The 14,061-nt window shown below is 45.8% G+C and overlaps 1 protein-coding gene across 1 annotated transcript; it reads left to right on the plus strand.

The window, feature by feature from the left end:
- Nucleotides 1–2,605: 2,605 nt before the first annotated feature.
- LOC109742142 (1-aminocyclopropane-1-carboxylate synthase 1) lies at nt 2,606–4,917 on the plus strand. The gene is made up of 4 exons (XM_020301217.4): nt 2,606–2,915; nt 3,013–3,144; nt 3,253–3,413; nt 3,555–4,917. Exons 1-4 carry the CDS (start codon nt 2,745–2,747, stop codon nt 4,546–4,548), a joined length of 1,458 nt encoding a protein of 485 aa, XP_020156806.1. The 5' UTR covers nt 2,606–2,744; the 3' UTR covers nt 4,549–4,917.
- Nucleotides 4,918–14,061: the final 9,144 nt, after the last annotated feature.

The raw sequence follows: 14,061 nt of genomic DNA on the forward strand, positions 1-14,061 counted from the left end.
TTGAAGAGACATATTTTTCACTCCAGCCTAACAACCTTTAACTGAGGCAAACATATTTTTCACTCCTGCAAGGTTTCAAACATACCTTTCTTAATTCTTCTATCAAGGACCGACAAACCCAAATACCTTGGGTCAAACACTTTTGGGTTATCTCTAGAGTAATCTTCACTTCATCTATCACCCCAGACATGGAATTATAAGCAAAAAGGATGGAACACTTTGAGTGGTTGATCGGTTGCCCTGTTGACATCGCATAAGTGTTCAACAAGCCTTTCACCAAACATGCATGCTGCTGGTTTGAGCGAAAAATATAGAAGAGAATCATCCGCAAATAACAAATGAGAGATCATTGGTGCCCTACGGCACATTTTTAATCCTTCCAATCTATCTTCTCTTACTGAATTGTTCACCAAAGCAGACAATGCATCGACAACGAATAGAAATTAAAACGGAGATAATGGGTCACCTTGCCTTAAACCTCGCGATGGTGTGAAAGAATTCAAAATCTTTCAGTTAAACTTCACAGAGTATTTAACTGATCACACACAAGACAAAACTAGAGAAATCCATCTCGTGGAAAAACCCCATTTAGCGAGAGCTCCTTCCAGAAAATCCTAATACACACCTATGAGCACCCCCCCAAAGCTGACAAATCTTGTGATTGATGAATTCACCATAGACCCCTCATAATCAACGGGAAAAACCATCTCTCACTTGAAGAACAGCGACGAAAATCCTGAAGTAAATTCAGGAAAAAGATGAGCACTATGCCAATTTAGGACTTGTCAGTTCTTCAATATTGTTTGTGACACATGTGCTATAAATTGGCATATACAAACAACAAAATTCAGGAAGAAATTGTTTTCCTACGAGCCACTTCAATGGTATATCTGAAACAAGGACTTTGGTAATCATATATACGACTCGGATCAATATTTAGCTGGTATGCTATATAGAATGTTCTGTGCAATCAGACGTACTCTTTGGTGTACACCTTGTACCTCTTTGTTCATTAAGGGTGCCTAAGCCATCCATAAATAAACTGTTATTATTAAATAATAATTGATCTAGCGTGTTGAAGAGATGACATTTGCTAAGAAAATGTAGATCTAGTTACTGAGGAGAAAATGCAGAGACTTAACTAAAAAAGTACAAGATGTGACAAATTACCAGATCAATTTACTTTAAATTAACTAAACAAAGCACCGCTCAATTAAGATATCTCGACGCCCTAAAAAGAACATTATCTCGACGCCTTCGTATGATCGCATCCGTCCTAATAGTTGAAACTTTTGTTTATGTTATATCGAACTCGCAGTGGAACTGTTACTTCATTTATGTGGAATCCAGGATAGTTCGTCATTCAAAGTCAAAAGGAACGAGCTTTGTTACGTGAAAACCAGTGGCCGTCACCTGGTTTGGGTGCCCGTTGTACTTATATTACTATCAGTTGCTAATTCCAGCTAAAGAAAGTCAGTTGCTATTTTGCTAATCTTGTAGTCGGTGACCAAGACAGTAAGCGGCCAGTAGAATTGGCAATTTTCAACAGTCAGTATTATTAAAGGGGGCCAAACAGAAGTCTAACTGACATTCCAGTGAGACTGAGCCATGCCCATGCGGTCGTCGCGCATTTTTGTAGGGTGCCACATTGACATATATTGATATATATGATGGTGTAATAACGAGCTCGAGGAGTTGTTGACGACACAGGGCCACACGATTTTCCCGTGTCACAGGAGTATAGTTTGCCCGCGTGCATAAATAACCAGTTTCAGTCCCAGCTGGCCAAGCGTCAGCTGCTTAACAGCCAAGGATTGCACTACACACGCACTAATAAAATACTCTCACACCACCTTTTCCTGAACCAGATGCGAATGCAGTTCACATAAGCCACATCCGTTATTAGAGCATCCACCCCGCCGCGAGGCATATCCTGATTGGGTGAAACTAAATTGCAAAGTTGCTTACTACACCAAGCACGTATAGATAGCTTGAGGAAGCCATTTTCTTGAAAAATGTACTGTCTCATTCTTTTCCTGTGTCCCTCCAGTTGATCCTGTCTCTCGCTTCGGACGATCGGCTGGCTTGTCCACATCGCCTCGAGATCCAGGGCGGACTAATTCAACAGCGCATGTCGGCTTTTCTTTCTTTTGACAAAAAATGTAAATGTACTGCACCGTAGTATTTCATCTCCCTAACGTGATCCGATTCATCTGTCCTTACTGGTGTCAGTAAAGAGACAACAGCACACGTCGCAAGCGTGGATCCCATGTGCCGGATACAAGCATCTAGCTAGCTACAGTTCAGAAGGTAAATCGGTCGATTACGGCAGAGGCAACCCCTGCTCCAAACAGAAGAGATTCCAGTGCCAAGATTAGAGGGAGCCTACACTTGTACTCCTTCTCTGCTACTACTGTTGAACCGCGGCCGCTGGTCTGCGCCATGAGGAAACCGCGGATGGCTTGCTGTTCTGACGTTAACCCACCGCCCCCACTTAACTCCGTGTTAGCTCCGCTTAATAAGAGGAGAGTGGTGACGCCACCTTCACCTCACCGCCCCCACCCCCCTCCGCTATATATATAGCTCAGCTCCCAAGTTAGACATCAGCCACTGCCTCTTCACTCCTCTTCTCTAAGCTAGCTGCTGCTTGCTCTCCCAGCTCAGTCTTGACAACACTCGATCACAGCTTCCCAGTTTCAAACCCAGCCAAACACGCGCGCGGCGTTCGTTGACCGGCTGACGAGATGGTGAACAAGGTCGCCGACGAGCCACAGCTGCTGTCCAAGAAGGCCGGATGCAACACCCACGGCCAGGACTCGTCCTACTTCCTGGGGTGGGAGGAGTATGAGAAGAACCCCTACCACCCCACCACCAACCCCGGCGGCATCATCCAGATGGGCCTCGCCGAGAACCAGGTACATACAGATGCAGGGTTCTAGCATGTCTGCACGCGCAGCTAGCTTGCCACTGTCCGTCCGTCTCTGACAAATTCAGCTCGTGCGCGTCGTGCAGCTGTCGTTCGACCTGGTGGAGGAGTGGCTGGAGAAGAACCCCGACGCGCTCGGGCTGCGCCGGGGAGCCGCGTCCGTCTTCCGCGAGCTCGCGCTCTTCCAGGACTACCACGGCCTCCCGGCCTTCAAAAATGTAAATTCCCCGGCCACTTGGCACACTCCCCGGCGGCCATTCTAAATGGCTAAACAAGCTTTGAATGAATCAATGCGGTCAAAGACTGACGCACGTTACTTTGCTCAGGCATTGGCGCGGTTCATGTCAGAGCAGAGAGACTTCAGGGTGGCGTTCGACCCCAGCAACATCGTGCTCACCGCCGGCGCCACCTCGGCCAACGAGGCGCTCATGTTCTGCCTCGCCGACCAGGGCGACGCATTCCTCATCCCCACCCCGTACTACCCAGGGTATGCGCCGTGCCGTCCCTCGACATTTCTCTCCACGTTACGCGCGCGGCGGCAGCACCTGCCCATGTGCGACGTGCATGTTCCATCACTAACCTTTTAACAGTAAGAAGTACACATGGCTAACCTTGCTTACGCATGCAGGTTCGACCGTGACCTCAAGTGGCGCACCGGGGCCGAGATCGTGCCGGTGCACTGCACGAGCGCCAACGGCTTCCGGGTGACGCGCTCCGCCCTGGACGACGCGTACCGCCGCGCCCAGAAGCGCCGCCTGCGCATCAAGGGCGTGCTCATCACCAACCCCTCCAACCCGCTCGGCACCGCCGTCCCGCGCGCCGACCTCGAGATGATCGTCGACTTCGTCGCCGCCAAGGGCATCCACCTCGTCAGCGACGAGATATACTCCGGCACGGCATTCTCGGAGCCGGGCTTCGTCAGCGTCCTGGAGGTCCTGGCCGCGCGCGCCCCGCTCGCCGCCGACTACGCGCTGGACGACCGCGTCCACGTCGTGTACAGCCTCTCCAAGGACCTCGGCCTCCCGGGCTTCCGCGTCGGCGCCATCTACTCCTCCAACGCCGCCGTCGTCTCGGCGGCGACCAAGATGTCCAGCTTCGGGCTCGTCTCCTCCCAGACGCAGTACCTCCTCGCGGCCCTCCTCGGGGACAAGGACTTCACCCGCAGGTACCTCGCCGAGAACAAGAGGCGGATCAAGGAGCGGCACGACCAGCTGGTGGACGGCCTCAAGGAGATCGGCATTGCGTGCCTGGAGAGCAACGCGGGGCTCTTCTGCTGGGTGAACATGAGCCACCTGATGCACGCCCGGTCGTTCGAGGGGGAGATGACGCTGTGGAAGAAGGTGGTGTTCGACGTCGGGCTCAACATCTCGCCGGGGTCGTCGTGCCACTGCAGCGAGCCCGGGTGGTTCCGCGTCTGCTTCGCCAACATGTCCGCCAAGACGCTCGACGTCGCCATGCAGCGCCTGGGGGGGTTCGTCCAGACCAGCAGCTGCAAGGCCGCACCCGCCGCACTGCGCCGCGCCGCCGGCCCCGCCAGGAGCATGAGCTGCCCGCTCGCCATGAACATGAAGTGGGCGCTCCGGCTCACCCCGGGCTTCGCCGACAGGAAGGCCGAGCGGTAGGCAGACCACAGCCGCATAGCTACTGTCGTATCGCCGCCACATTACCATGGATGATCACGTGCACCTTAGAGACAGCTTACGGCCATGGCCGTGATCAGTACATAGCGCTACTACGCTAGCTGGTAGCCGATTAATTCCTTTAGTTTTGCTGTATACCACCATTTTTTCCTCGGAGCACCATCCACGGGCGCTCGAGGAGCACTGTTGTATCTACATTTCGCGCTAGTATAGGAGCTAGCCATCGATCGATGCACCGGTATCGGATCGTGTATTTTTGACTGGAGTGTTCTTCGGAGCACCCCAGTTGTTCGCTGTATTATTGTTGCCGGTTACTATATGATCAATAAAATACTACACTACTTTACCGTACCACATCGGTCGCTGTCACGCGAAGTCAAACGGCTTGGAGATCAGCGGTTCCAATGTTGCTAAACCGGTCCATGCTCGATCTCGGGCTAATAATGATGATATGTTGTCTTTAATTACGGCCGGCGCGCGGCGTCGTCGCCCACATGCCACCACGAGCTAGCGGCTGTGACCACCTTCGCTTTGCGTGCTTAAACAAACGGGGCGTTGGTGGACATTCGGACGCGCGCCACGCAGCAGTTTGCGGTTGAAAGGTCCGCGCGCAAACCGAACAAAAATGAAGCTGCTGGGCCACAGATAGCGTATGGGTTTTGCCCGGAGCACGTTGTTTCTTCTTCTTCTTCTTCTCCTTTTATTTTTGCGAGTACTTCTTTTTTCGAGAACTTCTTCTTCTCGGGGGACAAGAAAGAAATTAGTATTCCCTTTGTAAAGAAATATAAGAGTGTTTAGATCACTATTTGTAATCTAAATGCTCTTATATTTCTTTACGGAGGGAGTAGTAGTGAATTTCACTAAAAGAATTAGAAGAATATCAGGGATAGGGGGGAGTGGTGCATTGACGACGACGAAAAATGACAATGGTAGGAGGAGGTGGCATGCGGGTGGAAATGTCTTCCTACCAAAAAATGGTTATCAGGAATGTGATTGGGAGCCCCCCAAAATTGGGTGATGCCTGATAGGACATCCAGATCGGCCGCCTAATGAGCCGTCAGATTGTGCTTAGCCCTGTTTGATGAAGCTATGTATCTAGGGTAGGGTCATAAGCCTGACCTAGACACCCTTCCCTAGGACATCACTTTAAAGTCAGAAGTATTCAAAGGATAACAGTATCCACTCGACCAGAAGCATTCCACTCAGAAGGTTCTATGTCACTCAACCTTAACAGAAACCACTCGACAGACAGAAGGTACAAAGTCACTCTGCACAGCAACGGTCGGGCGTTACTCATAGACTTAATGATCATTTATATCACTTTAGTATGGACGTTACCTGTAACGCTCCCTCTTAATGTACATTAAACTCCTTGTAACGTGGGCTGGCTGGGGTCCTGGCGCACTCTATATAAGCCACCCCCCTCCACTGGCACAAGGGTTCGCACCCCCTGTAACACACACACACACACACACACACACATAATCCAGTCGACCGCCTCCGGGCACCGAGACGTAGGGCTATTACTTCCTCCGTGAAGGGTCTGAACTCGTAAAACTCGTGTGTACAACTTCGCCATAGCTAGGATCTTGCCTCCTAATACCTACCCTCCATTCTACTGTCAGTCTTAAATCCACGACAGTTGGCGCCCACCTTGGGGCAGGTGTCTTGGCGACTTTTTGGTGAAGTTGCGATTTTTCCGATTCCCATCATCATGGTTTCCGGTGGTGGATTAGCTGTGGGTCGCGAGATCCGTCTCGGCGCGCTCGTCTTCGTCGCCGACGACTCCGCCTGGCTTCAAGAGGCTCCACTCGACGTCGAGGCGCTCCCCATCCGCGGGGCGACGCACTTTCGCGCGTGCGTCCGCGGCGTCCTTCTCCGGCAGCCGTCGACCCAGTATCGGTCGGATCCTGTGGTGTCCTCGCTCCCCACTGTTCGCCAGCGCAAGCGTTCCGGTCGGTCGCTGCTCCGGCGGTGGGTGAGACACGCGGTGGCCCGTCAGTCGGCCACCCCACAAGTCGCGGCAATCTAGCCCGACGAAACTCTCTACGGCCTGTTCGACTGGCTCTGTCGAGACCGCATCCGAGTGCGACAGCAGCGATCCAGCGGCGGAAGTCTTGATGGTCAACGAACCACGCACTCCTCCTGGCTTCCCCCGCGACGACGGTGGCGATGGCGATCCGTCGCGCGTTCACGAGGAATACCACCCCGAGCCCCTTTCTTCGCAGCAGAGGGAAGAGCTTCGCCGCTGCAATATGGATGCACTTCACACTCCTATCGTTGGAGAAACCCCCGAGGCCCGAGTCTTGGAGTGAAGGAAATATGCCCTAGAGGCAATAATAAAGTTATTGTTTATTTCCTCGTATCATGATAAATGTTTATTATTCATGCTAGAATTGTATTAACCGGAAACATAATACATGTGTGAATACATAGACAAACATAGTGTCACTAGTATGCCTCTACTTGACTAGCTCGTTAATAGAAGATGGTTAAGTTTCCTAGCCATGGACATGAGTTGTCATTTGATTAACGGGATCACATCATTAGGAGAATGATGTGATTGACTTGACCCATTCCGTTAGCTTAGCACTTGATCGTTTAGTATGTTGCTATTGCTTTCTTCATGACTTATACATGTTCCTATGACTATGAGATTATGCAACTCCCGTTTACCGGAGGAACACTTTGTGTGCTACCAAACGTCACAATGTAACTGGGTGATTATAAAGGTGCTCTACAGGTGTCTCCGAAGGTACTTGTTGGGTTGGTGTATTTTGAGATTAGGATTTGTCACTCCGATTGTCGGAGAGGTATCTCTGGGCCCTCTCGGTAATGCACATCACTATAAGCCTTGCAAGCATTGTGACTAATGAGTTAGTTGCGAGATGATGTATTACGGAACGAGTAAAGAGACTTGCCGGTAACGAGATTCAACTAGGTATTGAGATACCGACGATCGAATCTGGGGCAAGTAACATACCGATGACAAAGGGAACAATGTATGTTGTTATGCGGTTTGACCGATAAAGATCTTTGGAGAATATGTAGGAGCCAATATGAGCATCCAGGTTCCGCTATTGGTTATTGACCGGAGACATGTCTTGGTCATGTCTACATAGTTCTTGAACCCGTAGGGTCCGCACGCTTAAAGTTAGATGACGATCGGTATTATGAGTTTTGTATTTTGATGTACCGAAGGTCGTTCGGAGTCCCGGATATGATCACGGACATGACGAGGAGTCTCTAAATGGTCGAGACATAAAGATTGATATATTGGAAGCCTATATTTAGATATCGGAAGTGTTCCGGGTGAAATCGGGATTTTACGGGAGTACCGGGGGTTACCGGAACCCCCCCGGGGAAGTAATGGGCCTATTGGGCTTTAGTGGAGAAGAGAGAGGGCAGCGAGGAGGTGGCGCGCGGCCCCCCTTGCCCCAGTCCGAATTGGACAAGGGAAGGGGGCTGCGGCCCCCCTTTCCTTCCTTCTCTCCACCTCCTCCTTCCCCCCTTCTCTTACTCCTACTAGGAAAGGACATATTTATCGTTTTCGGCTTCCGCTTGAGGACAAGCGAGGTCTAAGCTTGGGGGAGGTGATACGTCCATTTTGCATCATGCTTTTATATCGATATTTATTGCATTATGGGCTGTTATTACACATTATGTCACAATACTTATGTCTATTCTCTCTTATTTTACAAGGTTTACATAAGGAGGGAGAATGCCGGCAGCTGGAATTCTGGGCTGGAAAAGGAGCAAATATTAGAGACCTATTCTGAACAACTCCAAAAGTCCTAAAACTCCATGAAAGTTATTTTTAGAAATAATAAAAAATACTGAGCGGAAGAAATACGTCAGGGGGGCCTCCACCTGTCCACGAGGGTGGGGGGCGCGCCCCCTGCCTCGTGGCCCCCTGTTGGCCCTCCGGTGCCCATCTTCTGCTATATGAAGTCTTTCGTCCGAAGAAAAATCATATGCAAGCTTTTGGGACGAGACTCCGCCGCCACGAGGCGGAACCTTGGCGGAACCAATCTAGGGCTCCGGCAGAGCTGTTCTGCCGGGGACACTTCCCTCTGGGAGGGGGAAATCATCGCCATCGTCATCACCAACGCTCCTCTCATTGGGAGAGGGCAATCTCCATCAACATCTTCACCAACACCATCTCCTCTCAAACCCTAGTTCATCTCTTGTATCCAATTCTTGTCTCTAAGTCTGGGATTGGTACTTTTAGGTTGCTAGTAGTGTTGATTACTCCTTGTAGTTGATGCTAGTTGGTTTATTTGGTGGAAGATCATATGTTCAGATCCTTTATGCATATTAATACTCCTCTGATTATGAACATGAATATGCTTTGTGAGTAGTTACGTTTGTTCCTGAGGACATGGGAGAAGTCTTGCTATTAGTAGTCATGTGAATTTGGTATTCGTTCGATATTTTGATGAGATGTATGTTGTCTATCCTCTAGTAGTGTTATGTGAACGTCGACTACATGACACTTCACCATTAATTGGGCCTAGAGGAAGGCATTGGGAAGTAATAAGTAGATGATGGGTTGCTAGAGTGACAGAAGCTTAAACCGTAGTTTATGCGTTGCTTCGTAAGGGGCTGATTTGGATCCATATGTCTCATGCTATGGTTAGGTTTACCTTAATACTTTTGTTGTAGTTGCAGATGCTTGTAATAGGGGTTAATCATAAGTGGGATGCTTGTCCAAGTAAGGACAGCACCCAAGCACCGGTCCACCCACATATCAAATTATCAAAGTACCGAATGCGAATCATATGAACGTGATGAAAACTAGCTTGACGATAATTTCCATGTGTCCTCGGGAGCGCTTTTCTCTATATAAGAGTTTGTTCAGGCTTGTCCTTTGCTACAAAAAGGATTGGGCCACCTTGCTGCACTTTATTTACTTTTGTTACTTGTTGCTCGTTACAAATTATCCTATCACAAAACTATATGTTACCTATAATTTCAGTGCTTGCAGAGAATACCTTGCTGAAAACCGCTTATCATTTCCTTCTGCTCCTCGTTGGGTTTGACACTCTTACTTATCGAAAGGAGTATGATAGATCCCCTATACTTGTGGGTCATCAAGACTCTTTTCTGGCGCCGTTGCCGGGAAGTGAAGCGCCCTTGGTAGGCGGAATTTGGTAAGGAAAAATTTATATAGTGTGCTGAAATTTACTGTCACTTGTTACTATGGAAAGTAATCCTCTGAGGGGCTTGTTCGGGGTATCTTCACCCCGACCAGTAGAGCAAAGAGTTGCTCCTCAACCTATTGAACCTACTGAAAATGGAAATGTCTACTTTGAAATTCCTTCGGGTATGTTTGAAAAACTGCTAGCTAATCCTTTTGCAGGAGACGGAACAAAGCATCCTGATGAGCACCTAATCTATGTGGATGAAGTTTGTGGATTATTTAAGCTTGCAGGTATACCCGATGATGTTATTAAGAAGAAGGTCTTCCCTTTATCTTTGAAGGGAGATGCATTGACATGGTATAGGCTATGTGATGATACGGGGTCATGGAACTACAAATGATTGAAATTGGAATTTCATCAGAAGTTTTATCCTATGCATCTTGTTCATCGTGATCGCAATTATATATATAATTTTTGGCCTCGCGAAGGAGAAAGCATCGCTCAAGCTTGGGGGAGGCTTAAATCAATGTTATATTCATGCCCCAATCATGAGCTCCCAAGATAAATAATTATTCAAAGTTTTTATGCTCGGCTTTCTGATAACAATCGCACCATGCTTGATACTTCTCGTGCTAGCTCTTTTATGATGAAGACTATTGAATTCAAATGGAACTTATTGGAAAGAATTAAACGCAACTCTGAAGATTGGGATCTCGACGAAGGTAAGGAGTCAGGTATGACACCTAAGTTTGATTGTGTTAAATCTTTTATGGATACCGATGTTTTCCATAAATTTAGCACTAAATATGGACTTGACTCTAAGATAGTAGCTTCTTTCTGTGAACCTTTTGCTGCTCACGTTGATCTCCCTAAGGAGAAGTGGTTTAAATATCATCCTCCCATAGAAGTAAAAGTAGCTGCACCTATTAAAGTTGAAGGAAAGACTATCACTTATAATGATCCTATTGTTCCTACTGCTTATGTTGAGAAACCACCTTTTCCTGTTAGGATAAAGGATCACGCTAAAGCTTCAATTGTGGTTCATAAAAGCAATATTAGAACTTATACACCTCCTGAGCAAGTTAAAGTTGAACCTAATATTGCTATTGTTAAAGATCTCTTGTCTGATAATATTGATGGGCATGTTATTCATTTCCGAGATGAAACTGCTAGAATTGCCAAACCTTGTGCTAAAGATAAACATAGACCTGTGGTAGGCATGCCTGTTATTTCTGTTAAAATAGGAGATCATTGTTATCATGGCTTATGTGACATGGGTGCCAGTGCTAGTGCTATACCTCATGACTTATACAAAGAAATTATGCATGATATTGCACCTACTGAGTTAGAAGAAATTGATGTCACAATTAAACTTGCCAATAGAGACACTATATCTCCAATTGGAATTGTTAGAGATGTCGAAGTCTTGTGTGGGAAAACTAAATATCCTGCTGATTTTCTTGTTCTTGGTTCCCCACAAGATAGCTTTTGTCCCATTATATTTGGTAGACCCTTCTTGAACACTGTTAATGCTAAGATAGACTGCGAAAAGGATGTTGTTACTATTGGTTTGGGTGATATGTCTCATGAGTTTAATTTCTCTAAATTTAGTAGGCAACACCGTGAAGAGGAATTGCCTAGTAAGGATGAAATTATTGGTCTTGCTTCTATTATCGTACCTCCTAGTGATCCTTTAGAACAATATTTGCTAGACCATGAAAATGATATGTTTATGAATGAAATAAGGGAAATACATGAAGTATTCTTTAAACAAGAACCTATCCTGAAACACAATTTGCCTGTTGAAATCCTAGGGGATCCTCCTCCACCCAAGGGTGATCCCGTGTTTTAGCTTAAACCATTACCTGATACTCTTAAATATGCTTATCTTGATGAGAAAAAGATATATCCTGTTATTATTAGTGCTAACCTTTCAGAGCATGAAGAAGAGAGATTATTGAAAACTCTGAAGAAGCACCGTGCTGCTATTGGATATACTCTTGATGATCTTAAGGGCATTAGTCCCAATCTATGTCAACACAAAATAAATTTGGAGAAAGATGCCAAACCAGTTCATGATCATCAACGACGGCTGAATCCTAAGATGAAAGAAGTGGTAAGAAAGGAAATACTAAAGCTCCTTGAGGCAGGTATAATTTATCCCGTTGCTGATAGTCAGTGGGTAAGTCCTGTCCATTGTGTCCCTAAGAAGGGAGGTATTATTGTCGTTCCTAATGATAAAGATGAATTGATCCCGCAAAGAATTATTACAGGTTATAGGATGGTAATTGATTTCCGCAAATTAAATAAGGCTACTAAGAAGGATCATTACCCCTTACCTTTTATTGATCAAATGCTAGAAAGATTATCTAAACATACACATTTTTGCTTTCTAGATGGTTATTCTGGTTTCTCTCAAATACCTGTGTCAGCCGATGATCAATCAAAGACCACTTTTACTTGCCCTCTCGGTACTTTTGCTTATAGACGTATGCCCTTTGGTTTATGTAATGCACCTGCTACCTTTCAAAGATGCATGATGGCTATATTCTCTGACTTTTGTGAAAAGATTTGTGAGGTTTTCATGGACGATTTCTCCGTCTATGGATCCTCTTTTGATGATTGCTTGAGCAACCTTGATCGAGTTTTGCAGAGATGTGAAGAAACTAATCTTGTCTTGAATTGGGAAAAGTGCCACTTTATGGTTAATGAAGGTATTGTCTTGGGGCATAAAGTTTCTGAAAGAGGTATTGAAGTTGATAAAGCTAAGGTTGATGCTATTGAAAAGATGCCATGTCCCAAGGACATCAAAGGTATAAGAAGTTTCCTTGGTCACGCCGTTTTTTATAGAAGGTTCATTAAGGAGTTCTCAAAAATTTCTCGGCCTCTGACTAATTTATTGCAAAAAGATATACCATTTGTCTTTGATGATGATTGTGTAGAAGCATTTGAAATACTTAAGAAAGCATTGATCTCTGCACCTATTGTTCAGCCACCTGATTGGAATTTACCTTTTGAAATCATGTGTGATGCTAGTGACTATGTTGTAGGTGCTGTTCTAGGGCAAAGAGTTGATAAGAAATTAAATGTTATTCAATATGCTAGCAAAAATCTAGACAATGCTCAAAGAAATTATGCTACTACTGAAAAAGAATTTTTAGCAGTTGTATTTGCTTGTGATAAGTTCAGACCTTATATTGTTGATTCTAAAGTAACTATTCACACGGATCATGCTGCTATTAAATATCTTATGGAAAAGAAAGATGCTAAACCTAGACTTATTAGATGGGTTCTCCTGTTACAAGAATTTGATTTGCATATTATTGATAGAAAGGGAGATGAGAACCTCGTTGCAGACAACTTGTCTAGGTTGGAAAATGTTCTTGATGACCCACTACCTATTGATGATAGCTTTCCTGATGAACAACTGAATGTCATAAATGCTTCTCGTACTGCTCCATGGTATGCTGATTATGCTAATTACATCGTTGCTAAATTCATACCACCTAGTTTCACATACCAACAAAAGAAAAAGTTTTTCTATGACTTGAGACATTACTTTTGGGATGACCCGCACCTTTATAAAGAAGGAGTAGACGGTGTTATTAGACGTTGTGTACCTGAGCATGAACAGGAACGGATCCTACGCAAGTGTCACTCCGAGGCTTATGGAGGACACCACGCTGGAGATAGAACTGCACATAAGGTATTGCAATCCGGTTTTTATTGGCCTACTCTCTTCAAGGATGCCCGTAAGTTTGTCTTGTCTTGTGACGAATGTCAAAGAATTGGTAATATTAGTAGACGTCAAGAAATGCCTATGAATTATTCACTTGTTATTGAACCATTTGACATTTGGGGCTTCGATTATATGGGACCTTTTCCTGCCTCTAATGGATACACACATATTTTAGTTGGTGTTGATTACGTTACTAAGTGGGTAGAAGCTATTCCAACTAGTAGTGCTGATCATAACACTTCTATTAAAATGCTTAAAGAAGTTATTTTTCCGAGGTTTGGAGTCCCTAGATATTTAATGACTGATGGTGGTTCACATTTTATTCATGGTGCTTTCCGTAAAATGCTTGCTAAATATGATGTTAATCATAGAATTGCATCTCCTTATCACCCATAGTCTAGTGGTCAAGTAGAATTGAGTAATAGAGAGCTCAAATTAATTCTGCAAAAGACTGTTAATAGATCTAGAAAGAATTGGTCCAAGAAACTAGATGATGCATTATGGGCCTACAGAACTGCATATAAAAATCCTATGGGTATGTCTCCGTATAAAATGGTTTATGGTAAAGCATGTCACTTACCTCTCGAACTAGAACATAAGGCTTATTGGGCT

The sequence above is a fragment of the Aegilops tauschii genome, chromosome 4 (genome assembly GCF_002575655.3).
Source record: "Aegilops tauschii subsp. strangulata cultivar AL8/78 chromosome 4, Aet v6.0, whole genome shotgun sequence".
NCBI lineage: Eukaryota > Viridiplantae > Streptophyta > Magnoliopsida > Poales > Poaceae > Aegilops > Aegilops tauschii.